General features: G+C 39.7%; 1 protein-coding gene across 4 annotated transcripts; it reads left to right on the top strand.

The window, feature by feature from the left end:
- The first annotated feature begins 357 nt into the window (after positions 1-357).
- Positions 358-23348, top strand: CCDC126 (coiled-coil domain containing 126). 4 transcript variants are annotated; one of them, XR_012658924.1, is made up of 7 exons: positions 358-457; positions 11295-11433; positions 12063-12466; positions 14880-16057; positions 18015-18079; positions 18983-19050; positions 22517-23348. XR_012658924.1 is itself a non-coding variant. In XM_075083041.1 (4 exons), exons 3-4 carry the CDS (start codon positions 12229-12231, stop codon positions 15059-15061), a joined length of 420 nt encoding a protein of 139 aa, XP_074939142.1. In that variant the 5' UTR covers positions 385-457; positions 11300-11433; positions 12063-12228; the 3' UTR covers positions 15062-16509. The 4 variants fall into 4 exon arrangements, 3 of the variants coding, with proteins under 3 accessions (XP_074939142.1, XP_074939141.1, XP_074939143.1); XM_075083041.1 differs by lacking the exons at positions 18015-18079; positions 18983-19050; positions 22517-23348 and having other exon boundaries at positions 385-457; positions 11300-11433; positions 14880-16509; XM_075083040.1 differs by lacking the exons at positions 358-457; positions 18015-18079; positions 18983-19050; positions 22517-23348 and adding an exon at positions 4145-4881 and having other exon boundaries at positions 14880-16509.
- Positions 23349-24737: the final 1389 nt, after the last annotated feature.

Consider the following 24737-nt stretch of genomic DNA (forward strand, 5'->3'; position numbering starts at 1 on the left):
GGACGTGAGGGACAGCACCCATTCCTGAGGCCACTGTGAAAAACCGACTTACGCCGTTAGAGGGCAGAAAAGATACCTTTCCCGGTTTTGTACTTCTGGAGGTAATCTTTACTTGAGGACATCAGTGGGAACTGACGGCCGGGGCCACACAGCTTCCCAGCTTTCCCGGAGGTTCCTATTTGGAGCCCGACAGAGGGTGTTTCGAGAAAGGGCGTGCGATGATGCCCTGCCCTCCCAGCCCCTACACAGCCCTCCGCGGTCCCCTCAGGGCCGACACCGCTTCCCGCTTCTCCCTCGCGCCACCCCAACGGGCGGGAGCGGGGGGGGGTGGGGAGCAGGCGCCCGGCCGCACATGCGCCCCGCACAGCGCTTGCGGCAGCCCTCTCGGCCGGGGCGGGGCCTCGGGTGGCGCGCGGCGGAAGCGGCGGTTGTAAGGCGGTGCGGGCCGGGAGCGGAGGTAGCGTGGGGGTGCCGGGGGGTCTCGCCGAGGGGCTGCTGCCTCCTCCCGCGGCGGAACGGAGCGGGGCGCAACAAGGGGCGAGGAAGGGCCTGCGGATGAACGGGAGCGGCGTGAGGGTGGGGGCGGCCCGGAAGCCCCTGAGGGGAGACGGGTCGGCCCCGCCGGGCGGCGGGGGGGAAGCGCCCGGCTCGGCCCGGGGTGGCGAGGCGGTCAGCCGGGTGGCCGTAGTCCCGCCGCGGCTGCCGGGCAAAGCCGGGCTTTCGTCTTGCCGGAGCGCCCCACCGTCTTCTTCCCATCAGGCTTGCCCCCTACTTCGGGACGGGGTTATCTTCCTCCTGGCTTCGGCCGTGCTCTGCCTCCCCGCCGGCGCTTGTGCCTCTGGCGGCTTTACCGCCTTGCCCCGTTTGTCCTTCCGCGGCGGGCGGCGCCGCTGGGCTGCGGGGCGCCCGGTGCTGCGGGCGGGTCGGTCACTCTCCTGCTCTGCAGCTGCGGGCCGGGGGTGCCCGTGTCAGCGCGGCCCTTCGGTGCTGCGGGCGGCGTTACGGCAGGGCCCCTCTTCCAGGTACTCGGGCGCGGGGTGCTCTGCCGCCCGCCGCGGCGAAGCGTTCCCCTTCGGGTGGGTAACCGCTTATGCAGGGCTGTCGTACCATGTCCTTGGGTGGTGAGGAAGCAGGGAAGCAGATGAGGGTTTTCTGGTTTCCTTGCTCATTTGCAGTGGCCTTCCTGTCATAATCTATGACTGCGGTGACTCTGCAAGATCGACGTCTTTCTTGTACTGTAGGGACCTAACTTTGAGAGGTAAAACACGTTTACAGTGATGCGATGGAGCTTAGAAGGAAGAAGAAAAAATGTTTGTTTAATTCACACTCAAGCAAAGGCAAGATGCCTAATAATGTTAGGTAAAGTGATCTTCTGGCACTAACAAGTTTGCGTTAAAAAAATAACGGGTAAAACATTTGTTCTAATTTTAGGAGGTTATAAAATATGAAACTTCCTGACAGCAAGAGCTGTGGAATAATGCTTCCTTATTACAATATAATAAAATTGCTTTTATATGAAACATCTGATGATACTTTAACTCCATTTTTAATCTTCCATTAAATTTATTTCTGTAAATCTTTACAACATACTATTACATCTACCTTATTTCTGTAGCTACTTTAATCATTCATTGTTAATAAACTTTCTTTTCAGTTTCCTAATCTAGCATGGTAGCATCCCGTAAATTAGGTTAAGTGATCTTGTCATCTAAAAGATACTGTCAAGTAGAATGCAGTGTAATTTATGTGTTTGTGTGCCGCAAAGCAGAGTGAATTTTCATTCTGTCCTATGACATGTTGTAATTTCTTTAGTGCCGTTTAGATCAGGTTAACAGCTAGGGTTTTTTTTTTGTTGTCGTTTTGCTCCCTCAGTGAGTGAATTGGGAGGGGCAGTTTTTTGCTGTGGAAAGTGAGCTTTGTAGGAATTGTGACTTTTTATTTTCAGAATGTGAACATGCTGAACATAATAGCTAAGCATACATGTGATTTGTTCTAGTTGTAATGCAGTGTTTATATTGGAGCAAGTGTCATGAATTGCTGTTTCACTCTTCTGAGAATATCAAAGAAAGGAGGCAATATAAAGATGATAACATGTTTTAAGTAGCATCTTGCTCTAGTGTCAGGAGAGGAGTGATTGTGGTTTTAGATCAAATGTGAAAACTTGTTGCTACCTTTGTTCCCGTTTTGACTGCTGGAGATACCCATGTGTATAAAGCCTAAAATATTCTGGCCTCTTTTTTTTTTTTATTTCATGTGTTACAATATAAAATTGTTTAATAATTCACTTCAAGTACTTGAGAACTGCAGAAGATTAAGCAATTACGCTGGAATTCTTTTGGTCTAGTAAATAGGTCTTTTTCCTAAAGCTTTTACGGTTGGAAATAAAGCTGCTTTCTGTCTTTTTTTTTTTTTGAAAGCTTTTGCAGTCTCTGCTTTTGGCTTTTAAATTCCTGAAGGAGGTAATGGTATTAGCTAACCACGTATTGTCATTTAGCTTGGGGATTGGACATCATTTAACTGCTAAAAGTAAAATATTTCCCCTGCATTCATGATCACTTGTACCTATTCCAAGAATAGTTAATGGCACTAGTTCTTGCATCTTGCCCAAACTGTAAGTAAATAAATGCATGATGTCAGCTTAAAATGTCAGCCATGTAGTTAACATATCTGAAGACTAGTAAGTGTCAAAAATAGCCATTAAACTGTTTCCAGTAGCTGTCAAAAAGAAAAAACTGTGGAGCTCTGTCACTTGAATGTGACTTGTGCTGGTACAAATTTACTGCTAAAATATACTTTATGTGATATTATTTGACAAGCGCTCTCACTTGTGATTGCAAACTTGTGCCATTAGGTGGGCTGGGTCTCCTCAACTGAGCATTATTAATAGTCTCCTAAATTTTTTTATTATTGTCAACTTTACAAAAAATTATTTATATTACTATTTGCCTGTGTAATTTGAAAGATAAATTTCAGATTGCTCAGAACTAAATGTGTACTCTGCCTATGTAAAACAGGGCCTAGACAAGAGGACTTAAAAACTTACTCTGCTGAAATTGGTTTCTTCTATAATAATGAAGAAATAAGAGGCTATCATGATATGTATAATCCAGTTAAGTTTCTGGGTACTTTCTACTTAATTTTAACAATAAAATATTTTGCAGTGCTCACCGCTGTGGTGCTATGATTAAATACTGACTGTTATAACCCTTGCTATGCTAAGATAAACTGACAAGTCCATCTCAAAATAATAAAAACTGTAGAAGAGAACAACTTGTCTTTAACATTGCCTCCAGTGCTATTTCTCTAAAATCTTCAACTGGATCAGCTTCCTGGGAGGGAGTGTGAATCTGAGGCCTGGTCAAGTATTGTAGTTTTATCACTGAAAGGTACTCTCGGTGGACACCTTGCACACATCCATAGTCAGTCTGAATTCTGCAGCTTTATGGAAATAAAACCAGGCAAGTTAAATTCTTCCTCTCTCCCCAGTGGTACAAGCCTTTTTTTTGTTACTGTTCTTTGGGAACAGTGTTTGTGTGAATGCTGCGCTGTGTGTACATGTGTGACCGGTGGCAGCCTCCCTACCATTGCAGCCATGAATTTGTTAGCTGAATCCCCCCTCCCCTTTTAGTTCTCTTTAATGACACAACCCCCTTCCTTTTAGTTCTCTTTAAAATGTTTAGTGAAAATCCCTCTCTTCTCTGTAGCCTACATTCATGATCTTGCAGGTATGGCTGTCTGTAATACTAGCTAAAATCAGCTAAACATCATCTCAGAAGGAAGTTTTGGAGTCAGAGGGGCTTTGGGAAGAGTGGTGCAAACACAGCTGTGAAATTTCACGAGGGAGTAGGGGTGCTAGTTAGGATGTTGCAAGGGAGTACTTGACAGCCTAGTGCTCAGCTGCTATGAAAAAAATGGCAATCTTATCAGGAAATGAGATGCTAAGAAGGTACCTCATGCTTTGTCATAATGGTAGTTCTTAAGAGCAAGGGTCTTACTGCAGCCTGAATAAAGCAGCAATACAGCATAAAGAAATAACACAGTGTCCCAGGCAGAATGAAGCTGAGATTTTTTTTTTTAAAGAAGCTGATACAGAGATGTAGAAAGGTTTTGAGGCCTAGATGGACCCAGTGGGAGGAGGGGAACTTCAACAAGTATAATATACTGTCCCCATTGATATGTGCTTTCTTGAATTTTCTTTACAACCCTTGCCAAGTCATTTCCCCTCTCAAAATCTTGAATCTTGGCTGACTGCCCACAGGCAAGGAACAAAGAATTTCTGTTTTTAAATAGTTGGTTTATTTTAAAAGCATTCACTGACAGTAGTAGGCAAAATAAAGGGGGGAGGGGGCACTGAAAAAAAAGTCAGGACACTTTAATAGGTACCAAAAAGTACTTCAGCAGATTCCTTAGACATAACGCACAATAAAAACATTTGTTGGCAGAAAGTATAAAATAAAAACAATGCAATTAGGATTATATGCATTCAAAATAGAAACAAGTCAACAGTATTTCTAAAATACTGAAATACAGAAGGTAATCTAGTGTTTGGGCACTCAGATGATTTTATACCAGAGACACTGTAAACTTGATGCGTGGGTTTCAAGTCTAAAGCAATATGTTTTTGCTTTCAACTTGAAGTCTAGCTAGCAAACAAAATAGTTGTGTGCTGTTTTTAGAAGCCTGTAGGAGGTAAAACTCTTCCTGGTTTAAGATATGTTTGAGGTAGTCTCAGCAGCAACAATATCTGCCTGCTTGGTGAGCTGTGACTTTTGTTGTCCTATATATCCTTTGGCTGCATTGAGAGACAGGGACTGGCTGGAGCACACAAGGACATTTTTCTTCTTTATTTGTTGCAGCACTGTAGAAGAATAGGTATTCTTGGTATGTACTTACCCATTTTTGCTATTCCCTTAAAACTCTTGTCTTTCTATGATTTAACTTGGAATATCTGTTAAAGGTATTCTCCAAAAAACAGGTAGCAATAAGGCAAAGGGATGATTCCCCTCCCCCAGTCTTCCTTGGTGATTGCAAGTCTGGAGCGTGCAGAGGCAGGGAATGAAGGAACATATGCTGTGGGAGAAGGTATAAAGATAGATATCCTGGAAAAGACACCAAGCACTAGGCAGACTCCTTTGGCGGTGAATTCTAAAAGTGGTACAGAACTGCTAACACCTGCAGTACAGCAGCCTCCATGCTTATAGTGTAGCCTTTTTGTTTTTTTTCCAGAAATATGCCATCTTACCTATTCTTAAGATGGCAGCATGTTGTATAGTGTTCTTTTCACTTGAGCCTAGCAGGTATTAATGTATGTTTTCTATCAACTGATCTATGATGCAGTCTTGAAAGACCCTCAAGTCTCATCAGTACACAGGCATAGCATTTTGGTGGGATCTGTTTTGTCAGGCATTGCTGAGGTTTTGTCCATGGGGTATCCTTCTCTTCCTTTTCTGCTGGTGATACTTTGCTGTTGACCAAATTTTACAGCAACAATAATAGGAATACTTAACATGTTGAGGGTTGATCTCGTCAAAGACCAGCTCAAACATGGTTTAACCTGTCTGGGGACACACATTACCATTAATTGTTTGCTTCCGAGTAGAATATTGTTCTCTTTTATGGTGCTGTGCAGCTGTCTGAACCTGATTAATCAACCTGGGAATCAAAGGGCAGTGTTGGTCTGCAAAAGTCACCAGTATGGATGTGCCAGTACAGGAATATGGTTTTACTGACATCTTTCCAAGAACTCATGTGCTCTTAAGAATATGAGGAATGTGATTCTTCCTTGGGCACCAGTTTTAAATATGAGTGATATGGGTAGGATGATTTGTTACAGGGCGTTTGTGTTATGTGTAGGAACAGAGAACTGAAGTTTCTGTGTATGGCCAGGAGCAATGGTCCTGTGTAACAGGATACCCCTAACTTCTTTGGGCACCCGTTCGTCAGCTTACACCTCATGCAGATTCTTCTACTGCCAATCCAGTAGCCATCTAAGACCGCAAATTACCAGAATGCAATCATCATTTTTTGGTGTTCCAGAAAGTCTCGGCATATAGCTCCTGGGCTTCTAGGTGCTTATTTCATTGTCCTTGTTTAAAATCAGTGAATATGTTCAATGCTTTTTGTGTGTGTGTCAGTCATTCTTTAGACTTCCCTTTGTCGTTGTTGCACAGCGACTGTGTCGACAGGTTTCCAAGTAACACAGAACTAGCCTGTCTGCCCTCAGAATGGTCAGCGCAATGCCTGTCAGCTGAGTGACCATGAGGCTCAAAGTTTTCTGTTGGAAAATCAGAAAAAGGTAAGGTTCTGGAGGTCACAGAGGTAAATAGGCTGGGGAGCACACTCTAAATAGATGCAAAAAAAGAAAACTAATAGGATAGAGCTGATATAACTGGAAACATTTACTGGTAATCTGTAATGGCCTGTGATTTTTGTCTTCCTGAAATGTTTGTTGGCTATTGCAGTGAGGTATCATCATGCCTGTTTACAGCACATCTTATTTTACTAATACAGTACCCTCACTGTACTGAGAGATGTTTGCTGCTGTGAATATAATAGAAATTTCTCATATAGACATAATTTTAGTATGTTAATTTAAAATCCTTAATTTCATAAACTTGTTTCACTCCCACTGAGATTGTAATAAATTCTAATTTTGTACTGGACAATTATTTTATAGTCATTATTGAGGTCAGCTTTTCTTTCTACTGTCCTAATTTCTGTCTGTTGTCTGTTCTGTTACAATTTTTTTCCCCCTTCTTCTGTTTGTAGTTGGATGCAGTCTCCTATGACTATATCTGGCATTTTTTTTACTCTCTTGTGTTTATATAGTTAATAATTGGTGGCAAAGCCAGACTTGCTTTTGAGTTTACTATGTCATATTGTTGATCATAATCTGGCAGTGAGGAACAGATAAATATTATGGTATTAAGTAATAGATTGAGTAAAATTCCCATTTATCAAGGCTACTTTCTTAATTTAATAGTTTAATAGTTCATTAGACGCTTATATAGGTCTGTAGGGTATCACTGAGGAACTACTCCCTCAGTATTTGGCATTCTGTCTTTCAAAATATATAACAAAAAAGGTAACTTTATTGGACTGTATGTTAAGAATACTATTTTCAGTGCATTTTTCTTGGCTTTATCCTTGAAGTCTTTCTGATCCTAGAACGGAATGGGATTCTCAGGCTTCAGTTTTCTCTATTCTTCACCTCTTGTTGACTGTGTTTTGTTATTTTTTTGCTAAAGCTGTTTACTAATAAGTACCAAAACCACCTGATGGGCTTGCTGCTTTCTTTTGCGCACTTAAATAATCATCTTCACCTGTCCTGTACATTTTTCAAAACTAGAAGGTGCACACCATCTCTGCAGCACAGTTTTAAATTTGCCCTGCTGATGCTGATTACCACTTCTAGTGATTTAGGAAGGCTGGGATCTCTTGGACTAGAAAAATGATGAGGAGTATGTACCAGTCTTTCATGAGCTGACAGGCTAGCGGAACTGACAGTGCTGTAAGGTGTGTTGTAACCTTTTAAGGATTTGTGTATGCCTTGTTTTCATGATACCCTGAGATTGTTTCAGAGGGTGTATGAGGCATTCCTTTGCCTTAGATTGTTGCATTTTTTTGTGTTGTATATGAATATAGTCTCTGGGTTTTGCTGGGAATAAGTAAAGCAGAATCTGAGGAAGACTTTGCAATGAAATTCAAGTATGATCTTTTATAAGTGTGGGCTGGTTTCCATGGAGAAGGGTCAGTATTCACACTGAAGTCCAATGCTACTCTTTAGTTAAGTAGCATCAGAGATACTAGAACTTTGCTTTATTACAGAACGTGTAATGGATTTTCTGATGCTTTTTCTTTGGCCCTTGTTCCTTTTGATTCATGCACTCGATATAATTTATATATGAGTGGTGTTGGAACACAGAGGATAGAGACATGATTTTATTTTGGAGAGGATGAGTGCCCTAGTTCATTGCTTTCATTGCCAGATGTATGTGTGTTTGTTGTGGTACCACTGGACAATGTTAAATCCACACTGGCAGACTTTAGCAATACATTTCTTGGAAACCAGGAGTGGCAACAGTGAAGAAAATCAAACTCTTTATACGTCTGTGAAAGGCAAACCTAGTCTCAGATCCTCTGTTCAGGAATTGCTTGTAGTTCCAAGTTCAAATGTTGCCCCTGGCTTGGGCTGGTCATTTTCAGAACAATTTAGATGTGCATGTTGATTTTAAAGAACTTTGAAAAATTGCCACTTGAATCAGTCACTGCAGGCTGCCTAGTGAAAGGATTATCTGGAATATACTCTTTTCTTGGATTGCCATTTTGTCTGCACAGTCAGGTCAAGGTTTTTGTTTGTTTGATTTGGGTTGGTTTGGGGCTTTTGGGGTTGGGTTTGGCGTTTTTTTTTGTGGGGGGTGGGTGTGGGGTTTTTTTTTTGGTGGGGTTGGTTTGGGTTGTTGTGGTTTTTTCCCCTTTCCCTCCTCAGATTTTTATATTTTGGCCTGGCTGTACTCCCTCATCTTCATGGTTGCCTTCCTTTTGTCTCAGTCTCTATGCTTAGGGATGGTAGGGATTCCAATGAGGCATAGCTCTGATGTGCACTTTTTTCCTGTTGCTCTCGGCAGTGTTTTGATCTCCATTGCCATAAAAGCCCTTCACCTGCAGTTGGGAGAGTGGTAAGCCTGGGTTCCTACCCAGGCTAAGTCAGCGTGAAGAAGGAAGTCTCAGCTTCCTTTTACCCCCACTCAGGGAGTTGTGGGTAAGGAGGAGTTGAGAGAATGAAGGATAAGAAAGATGACCAGAGACAGTGTTCCTTCTTACATGTATGCTGTTATCTCACGGGGTATTACCTCTGAATCACTGAAAACAAAGGGCCATTGTGAGGACAAGTTTTGTTTGAACTATAATGTTCACGTAGAGAAGTGCTGAGCCTTCAAGGCAACAAGAGATAAAAGAAAATTCTAATACATCCATTTTACTTATTGTGCTATTTTCTTCCTAATATGTACACCTGCTGCTTCGATATCCTTTATTCCTACTTGCAAATCACATGGATATTAAGTTGCCTTTTTTTGTTGTTGTTGTTACTCCACACTGTGAACTTGGCAGGGACTTGCAGGGAGTGTGTTACGTGTCACTAGAAGTGCGTGCTTCAGGAAGAAAGAGGAGACCAAATCTCCAGAGCTTTGAAGTTACACTGGAATTCATTATGGGGAAACGGCCTTTAAAAATGCACAGGAAAAGCGACAAGTACAAACAGTTCCCTTCATTTTGGTACACCTTACTCCCAGTTCCTTTGCCCAGTGTCAGTATTTGGGTGTTATGCCATTTGCCCAGCAGGTTAAGTCCTTGGTTTCCGTTAGTAGTCAGCGTGTGTACTCTCAATCAAATATACATGGCAAAGACCCAGTCTGCAATTCCTACTGCTCCTTGGCGGGAGTTTATTCAATCTGTTCCTCTTGGCTAGGACTCTTACCCTGGCTTGTGGTCTTATGTACAGTGTGATGGCAGAGTTATTTCCACTCCAGTGCTCTGTAGTGATATTGTCTAAATGCTTCAGGATGAGATATGGTTGGAGATCTGTGGAGAGATGAACTTAATTTAAATTCTGCAGGAGCTATCTGTTATTTTCAGACAATATTTTTTTAATAATTTAAAACGTAGACTTTTGGGAATGGGGGTTGAAACTTGTGGTCTCTCCCTGAGAGATACTGTTTGGTCTTCTGAGCCATCATGTGAATACCCTGTTCCTGGACCTCATATGTAAATGTTTTCTGTCACATTTGATACTATTCAGGGATTATGTAGATGCATAATGATGTAGGTGCAGTTTATGCTTTAAAGTCTGAGTGCGGAGCCATGGATTTGGCAGAGAGCTAGGGAAAAGAAGGTTTGGTTAGCTAATGTTTAGGGACGATCTGTTTCAGGAAATCTTTAACCACACAATTCCAAATATTCATGCTGACACTGTAGAATATATGTTTTTATTGTTTTCTCTCTTAACATATTTAAGACAAACTTGTGTCTTAAAAACAGGTTTTTTTGGGGATAAGCACATTCTTTGAACAAAGTACACCCCACTGAATTTACAGTGGGATTTCAAATTATTGCATGGTGGCTATCTCTCCATATGCATTGTCATATCCCACAGATAAGGTGAAATAAGCTATTCCTCCCTCATTCAATGACTTGCAATTGCCACTTACATCAGTCACCCAACATCAAAAGTAAGGTTTTACGTACTGGCTGTTACTGTAGGGCATTTTACACATATGAATTTGTTACTTTACAGGAACTTGGGTGTCCAAGACCTGATATTGCCCCTGCCTTGGGTTGATCGTTTCCAGAATAATTTAGATACGCATGTTGATTTTAGAGCACTTTGAAAATTTGCCTCTCTAATCAGTCACGTTGGCCTGCCTGTTGAGAGGCTTCTCTGAAGAGCAAAGTGAAGGGTAAGCGGCAAGCACAACTCAGAACCCTGCTGGCAGTGACACTTGTGTTTGCAGCAGACTGTGGTGCGTCGGTGTAAGGACAGTTGAACTGGTCAGCAGAGGCAATGAAAAATACTCTGGAGGCGGAGTTGTTTAGATGACTGCTTAGCAGGATAAGAAATTCAGTCTCAAATTCTAATAAAAACAGAAACCTACGTCCCATGATATAAAGTCTTGTTGGGAACTCTCTTAAATGTGTAACTTCAGTCTGAAAAGTGCTCATGTCAGGTAATGTGTGGGGAAGAATGGGAATAACAAGGAAACAGCTATTATGTAAAATGAGCAGCTTTATCCAGATTATGTTAAATAATAGAAACTCCCTCTCAAAAAAGTATTGAATAATTGGAGAAGTTTCAGAGGTGGCTGAAAAATGAGAAATACAAGGAGGCATATACATGTAAAGAGACTGAAAAGATCGGATGTGTTTGAGGGGGAAAAAAGAAGAAGAGAATGATACATATGTAAATATATGTATGTGTATATATATATGGTGAATCTGAAACATCTGCTGTCACTGTCTTATGACACAAGAGGAGGGAAGCGTTTCAGTGAGAGTTTTACCACGACTTTTTAAAAAAGTATGTTGAAATCAGTTATTGGGCATCCAAGTGTATGCATTTATAATAAAATGGAAATGGATTCTATGTTTTTCCCTAAGAATTGCTTCAAGTTCAGTTTAAAAATGTATTTCTGTTTTAAAAGCATGTGGATTGAAGCCCTCAACTTCAACAACTCCACATGAAAATGAAGGTCTCTCTAGTCCTGCATGTTGTTTTATTTAATTTTTTTTCTCCCCAGTACAGAGCTCCCTGAAGATGTCTGGCTTACATTGCTTCAAACTGTCTGGACACTTGCTGTTTAACTGCTGAAGCTTTCCTACCATTTGTTTTTTTTCCTGAAGCCTTAATCTATTGAGGGATCAGAATTGCCTGCTATGGTAAGACTTTTTTTTAAAGTGGTAGTAAAATGCTAAAGTGGGTACAATGTGTCAGTTCATTTTGGTTTTATTTCTTTCTTTATTAGCAAGACACAAAGACAAACATACAAAAAATTCTTAATGCTATACAAAACCAGAAGAGGATGATGCCCAACTTCAAACCAACTAACCAACCAAAAATCTTTGTTCTGTATTTTATCTGCTCATACTTGCTGTGTGCTTCTAAGTGAGGAATAAGAATCAAGTGAATAATTTCACAAGACCTTTTTGTTGTGTGTAGGTAAATGTGTATAACTCATCAAAATGTTGTGTATAAGTGTTTCACAAGTCTCTTCTAGATCTTGCATTTTGTTTTAAATGCATTTGGTTTGATGTCAGTTCAAATTACGGTATTTAAGATACTTAAGGTGATTTGTAGAAGCATAGAAGTTTTGATTTTTGGAGAATAAAAATTGGTAAAAATAAGAGGAAGAGAGGAGACAGAAAGATGACTGCACTTCTAAGCAGATATAAATCCACCACTATTTGCTAGGTTATGCAATGACATCGCATTTGGAAACTGATATTTGTCCTTGATCTCAAGAACTGTAGCAGTTTTGAATAACCATGTGATATTTTGCAAATTTCAGGAATCAAGACCAACCAAAACATGAGAAGATGTATTCAAGACGATACAGACAGAAAATTTTTCACTTCATAGAAATCTTATTTTTATTTAATATGTGATACAATTTTACAAAGCCAAGTTCAATTACTTATTCTGAAATTAAGACACACCTGTGGCCTTCATCAGAAATGTTTCTAACATTTTCAAGAAAAAATATGTCCCAGAAACTGAGTATGTTTTTACTAGTTTTCGGAATTATTTGGGGTTTGATGTTGCTACGCTACACTTTCCAGTATCCAAGACGACAAAGTAGTGCCGAGCTGCGTGGACAGATACTAGATCTAAGTAAAAGATATGTCAAAGCACTGGCAGAAGAAAATAAAAATTTAATGAATGGTGGCGGTGGAGCCTCTATGGCAGGATATGGTAAGAGGGAAAAAACCATACTAGTTCCTCAAATTACAGTTTTCAGGAAAAAGATGAGTTACACTTTTTTAAGAGAAAAACCTCTCTGTATTAACTGCTTTGATTTTAGTTTATTCAGTGAAGTTGAAGATTGAGATGTGGTATAAAATCAAGCATGAGACATGAGATTTTTGTTTTCCAGGAATTTCTTAGATATCTCCAGGTATATGACTGCTGTTGCTTACAGGACTAATATGCTTGATTTGGGTACGAAGTTTTAGATTACGTCACTTCAACATTCCAGATTCTTCTTGTGCCTGATTGTTAACTTTTGGTTCTTATTTCTTTGACTTTCTTCTATTTAAGTAGTAAAAAAGCATCAGAAAACAACCTACTAGTTGAGTTTGTGGTCTTGAGACTGCAAGGCAATTATGAATTTAGCAGGATCTCCCCTTCCTTTAGAAGTAGCCGTTAGAGATAAAGAAGGTCTGTTGTCTCTAGAGCTTTGATACTTGCATCCTGTCTCTCTGTCTGATTTACCTATTAACTTGATGAAAAAGCTCACTGGCAGTGTATTAGTAAAGCCTGTGCCTGTCTTCTGAAATACAGAAAAGATAGGTTTGAGACTGTAGTTTTGCAATCTTCTTAGCAAAGCTGTAAAAATGTCTTAATAATTTTAACTCTTTGGTCCTTCATAGCTTCTCTTGAGGGAAGGCTGCAATAAACTGTAGTTAATCCCTTAGGGATTAGGTTTGAAGAAAGTACCTGTGTTCTGTCATGAGGGAAAAGTGTATCTGTGAAGATAAGGGTAGTACAAGGCTTAAAAAGAAATATGTAAAAAAATATATATCTATGTGAAGATTTATATTAATGTACTTTGATCCCCTTCTTAAGGAGTCCTTGAAAGGATGGGCTCTACCCATTGTAGGATGCCCTTTACAGGCACTTGGTAAGAGTACAAACAGTAAAAATGTGTCTGAACTCTTCGCTGATGCTCAGGAGCAAGGAGGCAAGTCTGTGATGACAGGGTGAGCAGGAAGCAACTCAAGAGGAGGACAGTATCAAAACGTCTTAGCCTTTTAATTCTTTCATTCATTAAGTTAACATTTTTACCACAGTAAGAGACAACTTTTTCTTTTCTCCCCCTTTTCCTTGACTCCCTTTTTTTTTTTTTTTTTTGCCTTCAAGGATTTCCTGCCTTTACTGTGTAATTACTTTTCTGTGTAATTTGTTTTAAAAAACCCTTGTGTACTGCAGCTTTCTACTGCTCTATCACTCTTAGAGTGTATTTACAGATGAGATTTGCCTTCTGAGGTTTTGTCTGAAGTTTAATAAAATTAAGTCAGCTCTTGATCTACAGCTGATCATCAGAGTTACAACTTGAGTAGACAATTCCTTCCCTCAGACTGTTGAGCATGGAATGATACTATAGAGTACATGACCCACAATGTGCCATTGACAGCAGACCCTGCTCTGGCTTGAATTGTAAAGCAATTTCTGCCTCCCCCCCCCCCAAGGATGACATTATTAAACAACTAGTTAATTTTAGAGGGAGGGACTGACCTGAGGTGGTTGGTGTGTTGGTTTTTTTTTTTTAATTATTACTAGTGTTTTCATTTTATCAGAGTTACTCTTTCCTCCCCCATTTTTCTGGTTAGCTAAGAACTGATTGGAGGGCGGGGAGAGAGAGAGTGTCTGTGTGTGTCTGCATCTGTGTGTGTTGGAGGGACCTTAACACCTTGTAAAACCTTATAAGTGCGTTCATTTTTTCCAAATTTGAGAGAAGATAGTGATATGAACATTGACAACAGTGTAATCAGTTTTGTTGAAAGGTCTGTTACTGTTTTTGTGTTCCAGGACATGGGAATTTTTTTACTGTCCTTTCTCTTGTTTTCAATCAATACAGGCCTAAATATATGGAATTTTTTCCTGCTTTATAGCTTATGTAAGAAGTGTAAAGATACTTTCTCATAGCAATGTTTCTGTGGGATAGATCTGTTTAGAGGAAAGCTATTGAGTACCTTTTTTAATGTTGGAAAGTATTTAAATAAATTTGTTGCTGTCCAGGGCTAAAAGGTGTCATAGCTGGGTATTCCAGTACTGTTGTCTGGATGAAATTTGAAATATTGCCTTCAAATAGTCACTAGTCTAATGCTCCAACTAGTCTTTTTGTTCTCACACTTGAATAGTTAAGTGGCTTCATTCGCGGTTCATTGTTATGGTGGTGTCTTCCTTGCCTAAAATAACAAAGAAATGGTATTAAAGAAAAATCATGCAGCTGTTTAATTTTATAGTTGTATACTAATCTGCATTCTTTCCCTAAAAATACAGTAGGAAGGATAGCCAGTCTTAAGATGTGAATACGTTGAAATAGTGGTTCTTTTCCACACATGGTAAATAATAAAACCTAATTTGTTTTTTCCATTGTCTTCAGCTGACCTTAAGAGAACAATTGCTGTTCTTCTGGATGACATCTTACAACGCCTCGTGAAATTGGAAAACAAAGTTGATTACATCGTTGTCAATGGCTCAGCAACAAATACTACTAATGGAACTAGCAATCAGGTGCCAGTAACTTCAAATAAACGTGTAAAACCAGCAAGCAACATTAGATAGCAAACAGGGCCACTTTGTGTTGCTACATCTGTGATAGGTAATATTTAAGATAAGCTTTTTATCTCTGGCTCGGGCAAAGCAGTAGCTGACTCTAAAAAGCATAAACTATTCTATTATACAATGTGCTGGATCTCTATACGCCTAACATATGTCCATGTCCATAGGTTCTCAAAACATTTCATTGCCTTTGAGCAGTACTTCTGAAGTGATCTTTGTTGTCTTTAAAGGTATTTTGATATGATTTGATGTAGTATGCCATTGGGTAATAACAATAAATGGAAAGCGATGGGGAACTTATAGGTAGGTTTCTAAATATATTTATTTAAGCATAAATATAACATATCTTTTGGATAGGTGAGCAGTGTTGTAGCTTACTCATTTTTTGTGATCTGCGTTAAGCTGAGGTAACTGAGGAAAACGCATTGTTAAACAGATGTTAGAAAATGCGTATACTTATAATATTTTGCTACTTATTTACTAAAATGATCTTAAATTAAGGATAGCATTGGCAGTAATATTTTAAAATTGTGACCCAAAGAATGTCTTTATTTGCACTATCTGTCAGAATAGCTAGAGAGAATTTACTGTATATTTAAGAAAATTAATTATAATAGGAAAACATCCTAGGTAGTAACACTGTCCAGGTGTATCTTTATGCCAGAGTTAGGGCAGTTAGATTATCAAAAGTAAGCTGTAATCTGTGATATGTTAGATGATTATTTCTTACAAAGATATTTAAGTGTATGTATTTTGTAATTGCAGATAATTTAAGTGATGGAAATAAGTTTTGGATATGTGAATACTGTTTATTTTTATTCATTGCTGTTTCTTTTTAACTTTTTAGTACCTTGTAATTTGTGATGAGTATAGCACACCATCTCCCTGAATTGCTTTTTTGATCAGGAGGAACAGCAATGAAGGGAAACAAGGCATCTCTGCATTTAACACAGATATATGTGCTAAGGGTGTCTTATCATGGAATATTTCAGAGCTAAGGTAATGTTTGCCTTATGCCTAAGTTAGCCTTACAGCAAAGTGAATTGCAGTGGGGATGCACTGTATTTCAAAATGTTACTGAAGTCATATTAAAGAGAAAGTGCCACTGAGCCTATTTTTTAAAATGTACTGAATGTTTGGGGAGGGAAGGGAGGGGTATGTTCAGGGACTTTTGCCGAAAGTGTGCTGTGAGTGGGTTTTTTGGGGGTGGGTGGGGCTGGTCTAAGGAATTAAGGAAAAAAAACCCACCAGTAAAACCGGAGGTGCTGGATGATATACCGTCCAAAGTTAAGTGTTTTTTCTTTTCTTCTATTTCTCTGCTGATATTCTGGACTGTTATAAAGGAAAAATACACTTACAACCTTAGTATCCAGATGATTTTTTTTTTCTGTCATGTGTGTAAACCTGTACTCACTTCAATGCAGAAAGAGAAAAATAAATTTTTAATTGTACTTGTAAAGGCTCCTGTTCTTTTTTCTTTTTTTCTTTTTTCTTTTTTTACAGTCTTGTAATTCTTGGTACATATACTCTGGGTATTTCTGGTTTGGAAAATTGCATGTGTCTGAAGCTTAGTAGTAGCCTCTCTGGTATTCTTCCTGCTCAATCACTGAGTTCTTTTGTTCTTGAAATTCTAATGCTCTGAAACTTCCCCCAAGTTAGAGGAGAGGGGAGAAAGAAATGAAAATAAAATTACTGGTTTAGATCTTTAATGGTGAAGATTTCAATCTTTAAGAGTGAAGACAGATGCATAACTTCTTTTGAATCTGCAAGTCTCTGTTGACAATGTAAAGATAAGTTTTTCTATCTGTCTGTCTATCTATGCATGCTTTTTATTCCCTGAGTACTTGATTGGTACCAACCAAAACCATGGTAGGTGGTGTCCCTTTGTGCTATAAACAGTAATATGAGAGGTTTTGTATGCGTATGCAAAGTGACTTTTTTCTTGTAAGGGTATGCGAAGTCTTAAAGCTATTGAGCATTGTTAAACAGCATAACAAAAGTTGCAAAGTGAATAACAGAAGTTGCGAGGTGAATATTTGTCACTACGTGCACATGCAGCTTGTTTTATGCGGAGATTTTGGAGACTGATTACAAACTTAAATGCTGTTACGTACTCCTCTTAGTAGTTCATGCTGCTATTAGCAAATAGTTGCTTTTCTCTCAGGTTTCAGTAGTACAGAGGCTCACTGGAATTAGTCTGTACTTGACAAATATATAGGGAGAACTGTGAGCTACCTATTTCTTATGGCACAAATGTTCTGTTCATGAATGTAGTTGAAACAACTGTTTATCAAGAAGCAAGTAAAAAATACTCTAATAGCATCCTACATCTAATTTTACATGAAGCTAGCATGATTAGGGGTTAATACAGCAATACGTCAGTGTCTGTGATGTGTCTTGCCCCTCTTTTCATGGCCAGTCTTGTTCTGTGCTGTATCACCATGCTGTGCCTCTGACTTATGTTCTCCCTTCACCAACTGTCTAGCATAGTACGACCATGATTTCTGTGCTCCATCAGCGCAGAGGGTGGAAGCTGAGCTTCATCCTTTTTGCTGAGACGACAGCACTTTTCAGAGTGGCAAAACTAAACTTCAAGCGTGCAGACTAAGGAAAAGAGGGTGAGGAAGGGATAACGGGAGGGTCTCAGCTGCCTTTTCTACCAATCGCAGTAGCAAGGAAACATCTGCATGTTCTACCCTTGCAGCCTCCTCTATAGGATATTTGGAGAGGTGTGGGAGCCCTCCAATGGCAGGAGGTTGTGTAAAGAACCCAAGGGCTTGCGAAAAAGAAGGAAGAGAAAGCCTGCAACTCACCTCAGGTCCAAAATGCTTGATAGTATCACAGCATTTGGCTGTGTTGCCAGACATTTTTAAAAATTATTTTTTTAAGGAACATTTAAATAGTACTTCTGCTGTGCTACAGTTTTTATGATGCAGCTATGTATTTCCCATTTCAGATGACATTACAAGTGCCCCTAAAGTGACCTGCTTCAAGTTTTGTGAAATACTGAATCTCCTTAAGGTTGGTTGTTCTCTTAGGCTGAATGGGGTTTTGGATTTCTTTCCGTTTCTTTTTCTTTAGAGGGCATGGGGACATATGTAAAAAAACTCCTGATTTAGGGTGGTGGTGTTTGTTTTGTTTTTGTTTTTTAAATCTTTTGGTAAATTACCAGACTTGAATTTTCCCAGCTGTAATTTTCCTCATGAGTGTTTACCAGCTGATTTCACTAGGTAATTGGTAGTACTTCTGTGCCTGCGAATGACTGTTCAATGTAGGTAGAAAAAAATGTCCAAGATCCACTCCCAAATAAAAGTTCTAGTGAAATAAAATGGAAAGAAAAGAGTATATTGATGGCTGTCTCAACAGCTAGAAGCACCACAGGTCTCAATACGGTTCTGGAGTTATATAACCAAATACCTGGCAGTCAAACATCTTTCTTAGGGAAGATTGTCTTGATTCTGTAGTTCTTTTTGTGGCTTTCTTCATCTGAATAAGTATTTTTTTAATCGCACCATAGTAACATTAATGTAATAAAGATATCCAAGCATTGTCTCACGATTGTGTGTGAAGAAAAAGTGCCGAGTGGTTCCACATTGAAGACCTTTGGGATGAATGGATGGACAGACAGGCAGATCTTCCACTGAGATGGCTCTTAACAAGCTGTTTATCCACTGCTAGGATCACAGAAGTTTGCTGATCTGTTTTTAATGAAATAATTTTAAAAATACAGAAACATGGCACAAGGATGTAGAGGTTCTTGTAATCAGTGAGGTGAAACACCAGTATCCTTGGCATCCAGTGATATGCCTAACATATTGCACACCTTGTCCAAGTAACTGCTAAGTACTTGTTTTTATTAACACAATCATTTAAAGAGGCTGGCTAGATAGATCTAAATTCTAATTGCAAATATTTGTAATGCAGAGCTTTCCAAACTGCATCGTATCTGTGATGTGTGCGTGTGCCTAAGTGACCAGCCGCTTCCTGTGCAGGTACGTATTCTGGGGGTGATTGCTGCTGTTGCGGCCTTGGATTGTGGGAATGCAGAAGCAGAGTAAATTTGGGAACCTCCACAAGAAGTTTATTTAGAAAATTGGCTACATAAAATTTAAGATCCCAGTTTATTACATTTTCTAAAAAACCTTTTAGAAAAATACCTCCTCAGAATACTCAAACTAATGGAACAAGCTAAATCTCTGAAAAATTTTTACTTAATTGGTGTGGTTTTTTTTAAAGGTCATGTAGGGTTTCTATTAAATATTTAACAATTAATTCAAATATAACCTCCTTACCTGGGATGCTGTCCTTTCGTTAGTTTGTGCTTCATAAAACTACGCTGTCTGCAATCTGTGGGATTTGATTTGATGTGTTTGGTAGTATGTAAAATACTTTTTCAAAAGTAAGAGTGAAATGGGAGACTTCTTTTCGTAGCAGCTAAGAAGGTGAATTAGGCTTTTGCAATGTTTCTTGTGGAATAAGACTTACTGGATTGGTACTTCACTAAATGGCAGTTTGTCTGGGTTGATGCACACATGCATTTGTATCTGTTTAAAAATACCATTTAGGTTATTAAAATGAGGCCCAAGTTAAAGAAGAAAACCCTCCCATTACATACATGTAAGAAATCACATCATTTAAGTACCAGTGGCATCACAGGCTACGGAATTATCTTATCTGTAAGTGATCTTAATTACTACAAATTTCCCAACTATGTTTGGCAGTACCTCCAGCAAAAACCTTTCATTATTAATTGACCCTTGTGTGCACATGAGCTTGCATATTCCCTGCGGCATTCACCGACTCATTCTGTTCAGTAGATGTCTAATCGTGTTCTGTTTTCTCCGCAAAACTGAAGAGAAACATCCTGACATTTTAAAATGCTTGTAAACTAGGGCTAATAATACAGAAACTAATTATATTGTAGCATAAAGTATGGGCAAGGTTAGAAGTTTATAATGAGTTCTGCTTACACTTGCTTTTAAGTATATCAGAATATTGATAACAAACGTGGAGGGAGGAAACAATTTGATGGAAACTGTTTCCTTTATTCTTTATGCAGCTTCAATTCATTTCCAGGATATCTAATTAGAGATAGTAATTGACCAAATGCATAGGACTAGAATGACTAACTACTACTTCAAAATGATAAGTTGAGGTCTAAAATATTAAAGCAGTTATTTAAATTATTTATTCTTACATTAATAAAGTGGCCAATTTACATAGGTATTTCCCTGAGATGAATTTTAAATCACTTGTCAAACTTGTAAGGATTTTAAAAAATGTAAGGGGTCACACATTTTATTGTTAACAGAGGGTGTCGAGAGAGACTGTCAACACCCTATGCAGCATTAAGCTGTTGCCTTTGATGTGTAGGCAGCACCTTAGGTCTCACAGAGCTGTACTGTAAGTGAGTGTCCATATGTTCGACCCACTTTGTGTTCAGAGATCTTGGGCCAGCACAATGCGTATGCCACATCACAGCCATAGGAGGTGAAACATGCCATCTGGATTTCTGTTCCTTTTACTTACCTTGTAGCACAGCCTCTTTACAGTAGCAGAAAGCCTTTTTTTCCTTTTTTCTTCTGCTATTCAAAATTATTTGATAAGTTCACCATGGCAAATCTGGTTTGACTCAGTCTTTAACAAATTTTATTTTGGATGTTCATTAGCAATCTCTTAGAAGGGATGGGAGACAGGAGAGGGTTTTCTGACTTCAAAATATATTCCAATATTCATGCTAATGACAGTAAAACAGTAGGTGCTGAAATACTATTGTTAGCTAAGAACTCCCTTTCTTAATTACAAAGTCTTTTACCTTTTATATCTATTCTCAAATAAGTCTATGAATACAAATTTGGATCCAAGCAGATGCTAGGGTGCTAATAAGCTGAATACTGTCTATTGCAGAGGACACTTCCTGTGATCAAATCTGGGAATAAATCCTCAATTTTTAAGGTGGGAGGTAGTTCACAGGACAGGTGCCCCACAAATAATTACTTTTGATTTCCTACTCTCAACACCTTCACACTGACTGTTCACAGGTAATCTGATATTAAAGTACAATATAGACAAACATTTGTAGCCCTCACCAAAAGCTGCCTAATTCAGACACATAGCTCTGCTCTCCAAACCCTCACTGTTTTTAACAAAGACCTTGTACAGATAAGGTACACCAACCCATGACATTGGAGCTCTGCTCATTATGTGTGAACCAGGCTTGCCAGACCTCTCCCCCCATTTTACTGGCAGTGCTGGGATCTCTGGCACCTGTGAAATGGGTATCTCAAAGATCTTCAGTTTTGTGCAGCTCCTGTGCAGTAGTGTTCCTCAGTATATTCAAATTTGCTTTCTGCAGAGCTGCTTGTCCTGCTTTGAAGGTCCCCCTTCCCCATCTGTTTGCTTTTTGAAGTTTTGGTCACAGGATGAATTTTCTTTTCCCTGGAGAAACAATCCTGACTTTTTTGTGTGGTTTTATTTTCCTCCGCTAGCTTACTTGAAGATGTATTGAGTCAGTGATTACTTGCTCCCATATCTTTTCTGCTGTTACAAGGGACCTGTTCATGTTCAGATCTCAGTATGACAGAACATGCGTGTTGTATTGCAGTGCTGGCCGCTCTGCTAAATTTCTTATACATGTGGCATAGCCACAGGACAAATGCCCAGACCATATGCCCTACCACCTTATTTAGATGCTGCTGGAAACCTGAGGGTCTCCCTGTTGTTTCATCTCTCTGGGGGATGTTTTGGTAAAACACTGCCTTGGTCCTTGTGACATCTTTCTTCGCCTTCTGCTTTGTTGCTGGTGGCTTGCCCAGTGCAAAATAATCTGGAGATTTCATTAAATGGCTGTACCTTTTTTGTCGGGCAACTGTCATTTTATTGTATGGAAAAAGCCTACCCTCCTGGGTCTTATTTTGACAGTCTGAGGGCTCATAGCTTATGCTAACATGGAGAGCACAATTTAAATATCAATTTCCTAAAGCTCAGTTAAGAAAAGCATACAATGTCTTTTGCTCACGTATTCAGTCACTATGTGACCAGTATGTTTGTGTCAAGAGAAAGCAGGCAATTTACACAGGTAGTGCAATATCAGAAATAGCAGCCTGTGGTCTATTTACTACAGCCCTCAAACACCTTGGTGGAGTTGTTTCAACATGGTGGCATTGTTTGTGGCACATTAAGAGGAACTGGGAAGTGCAGGTTGCCAGTCTAAGAACCATCTTTGGTTACAAGTGTTTCCCCAAGTTGGCCTCCTTTTGTCTTGACCTATGAACAATACATGTATTATATTTCATAATGGAAAAGCCTTCAAAGAACATCAGTGAGTTTGAAGCAAGATTTTATTATATTAGGAGGCAGCTTTCATGTTCTAGATGAAATAAATCTTGCAAGCTGTTCTAGATAAATGGCAAGAGTCTGGGGTTTTTTTTAACCTTTAAAAATTATTTTTATTTTTAGGATCAACAGCTCTAGATTCTCTCCAAAACACACAGATAGGGACTGCCTCTGCTCTGAAGTTTCACAGCTGAGTTCCTTGGTGCTGTAACTGGGCCACATTCTTCACATTCTCTGTAGATTCCTTCATTCACTAAGAATGAAACTCTTCATAGGGATACACTTACCTACTGAGGTAACTCGGAGATTCAAGATCTTCTGAAGGCTTGGCATGTGGTGGTGGGAAATCCAGGGGAGGTAGTTTCTTTGCTAAATGTATACATTATGGAATAAGTAATATAATGTATTATGCTAAACATCAATAATGAAATGTGCATTGCATCTTACGCTGTTTATGTTCTTTAGACCTGACTCAAAATGTTAAATATTTAAGCTGTTTATTGAAAAGTAAATATTTGGACTGGATTTCTTTACAGTTGCTTCATTTTACTCAAACTAGAAATTAAAAATGTTTGGAACAGAGAAAAAACATGGAGAAAGGGTCATGTTTATGCCAAAACTGTGTTTTCAGGCATGTCTTTTCAAGTAAGCGTTACACAAATACTATAACTTCTCTTTGGTGTATATTTTTTGTTTAGTTAACAAACTGAACGCTAGAATTTTGAGACAGGAAAATAATTTAACATTTGAATTAGTGCTTTTCTTTTTGCTAGCATCTTTGCCATCAACTGAATCTGTAAAAACCAAAGAACCTTTCTTCTGCAGTAGGACCTTGTCTGTTGAAGCTAAAGCTGAAGAAAGACTTGTTTGCCATAAGGCTTGTATGTTTTTCCCATTGTATCAGTTGAGCTACTAAAAGATGTTACCTCTTCCTAATAAACTTTGCAAAACTGAACACATAATCCACAACAAAGGAAGACTTGTCACCTGGCAGTAGTCAACTTGGGTATAGCTCATCAACGTAGTTACCAGCCACACTCTGTCCTTTTACCCCTAATAAGCAGAAAAGTATTGTTGACTTTCATGATAATGCTTGAATAAGGAATGAAAGCCTAGACATACATGATATTGTTAGCATTTCTTTTACATAGTACATTCCCAGGACCTTATATTTGTTTACAGTACACAACAGCAGAATGGGAAGCAAATGGGATGTTTATTGGCTGGAGCATGGAACTTGTGAATATTAGTAACTTACATGGTTTCTTTAGCTTTAATTTGAGGAATTTGAAAGTTAAACAAGGCTGTGGCAGCAACTGGAGCCCGAGTAAGCTGAGTAGGCTAATTATTCCCTGTGGGACTGAAATGATGGTAGTCCACTTGCCTTCTAGGAAGATGGACGTGGTACTGTAGCGTAAGTTTGCTCTGTATGTACAGGAAAAAGGAGTAACTAAAATGAGGAAATTCACTCTACTACTAGAATCATAGTGCTAACATGCTTAATTTACTTTTGTTGAAAACTTGTGCCTCTGAGCTAACATGTAGTAGCAGAAGAAATATATGCTCCCTTGCAGAGAAAAACAAGGCTTACGTAGACTGTGCCGTGCAGAAGCACTGGCATATTATTACACAGGACCCATAAACCAGCCTTTTCTCAATGCAGCGGTGTCAGCTAAGAGCAATTAGAGATCATCACCTCTGTGCTTCCTGAGTGCATGCAGTACAGCTCTTAAGTCAGGTAGGCTGGAGGAAGTTTTTGTAGACAAAGAATACAACTGTACTTTGTACTTTGCCAGGATGCTGTAGAAGTATTCCTATGCCTGCAACATACCTCCTGTAGTAGATGCTCTGTACTGGGCATGCAGTCGCAGGGCAGCAAAGGAGTGGTTTCAAGGTGTACATAAAGGGATCCAATGCAGGCTCCCCTTGTGAGAGGAGGTCCTGAGCTCTCCCCATCTCCAGCCTGAGCATTCCTGAGGCTTCCCTCCCTTACACCTGCCATGGAGTCAGTGACCAGACAGAAATACCCCTCAACTACCCACCAGAAACGTGTTTAGGTAAGGTCTAAATAGTAACAGCCACTCAGGACAACGAGAGTGCAGGGGCAAAAGAAGGGAGGGTTTGAGGTGGACGTGACTTGTGGGGTGGTTGGTTTTGTCGGCTGTGTCAGTGCCCTTTCTGAGGCACCGCACCTGCACGTACACCTGTGTCCATGCCCAAGCACTGCAGTTCTCTGATGGTCTCTTCTCCGAGTCTTGTATCAGCGTGCGAGGGGTGACCGCCGCCGCCGCCCCGCGGAGGCAGCCTGCGCCCCACGCGTGCCCTGGCGCGGGGTTGCCCGTGC

Source organism: Phalacrocorax aristotelis, chromosome 2, assembly GCF_949628215.1.
Source record: "Phalacrocorax aristotelis chromosome 2, bGulAri2.1, whole genome shotgun sequence".
Lineage (NCBI taxonomy): Eukaryota > Metazoa > Chordata > Aves > Suliformes > Phalacrocoracidae > Phalacrocorax > Phalacrocorax aristotelis.

Bases quoted from the DNA above. Each gene is read 5' to 3' on its own strand.
- CCDC126 (XM_075083041.1), top strand. From the start codon at position 12,229: ATGTTTCTAACATTTTCAAGAAAAAATATGTCCCAGAAACTGAGTATG. The intron at 12,467-14,879 runs GTAAGAGGGAAA...CATTGTCTTCAG, and splicing joins AGCCTCTATGGCAGGATATG to CTGACCTTAAGAGAACAATT.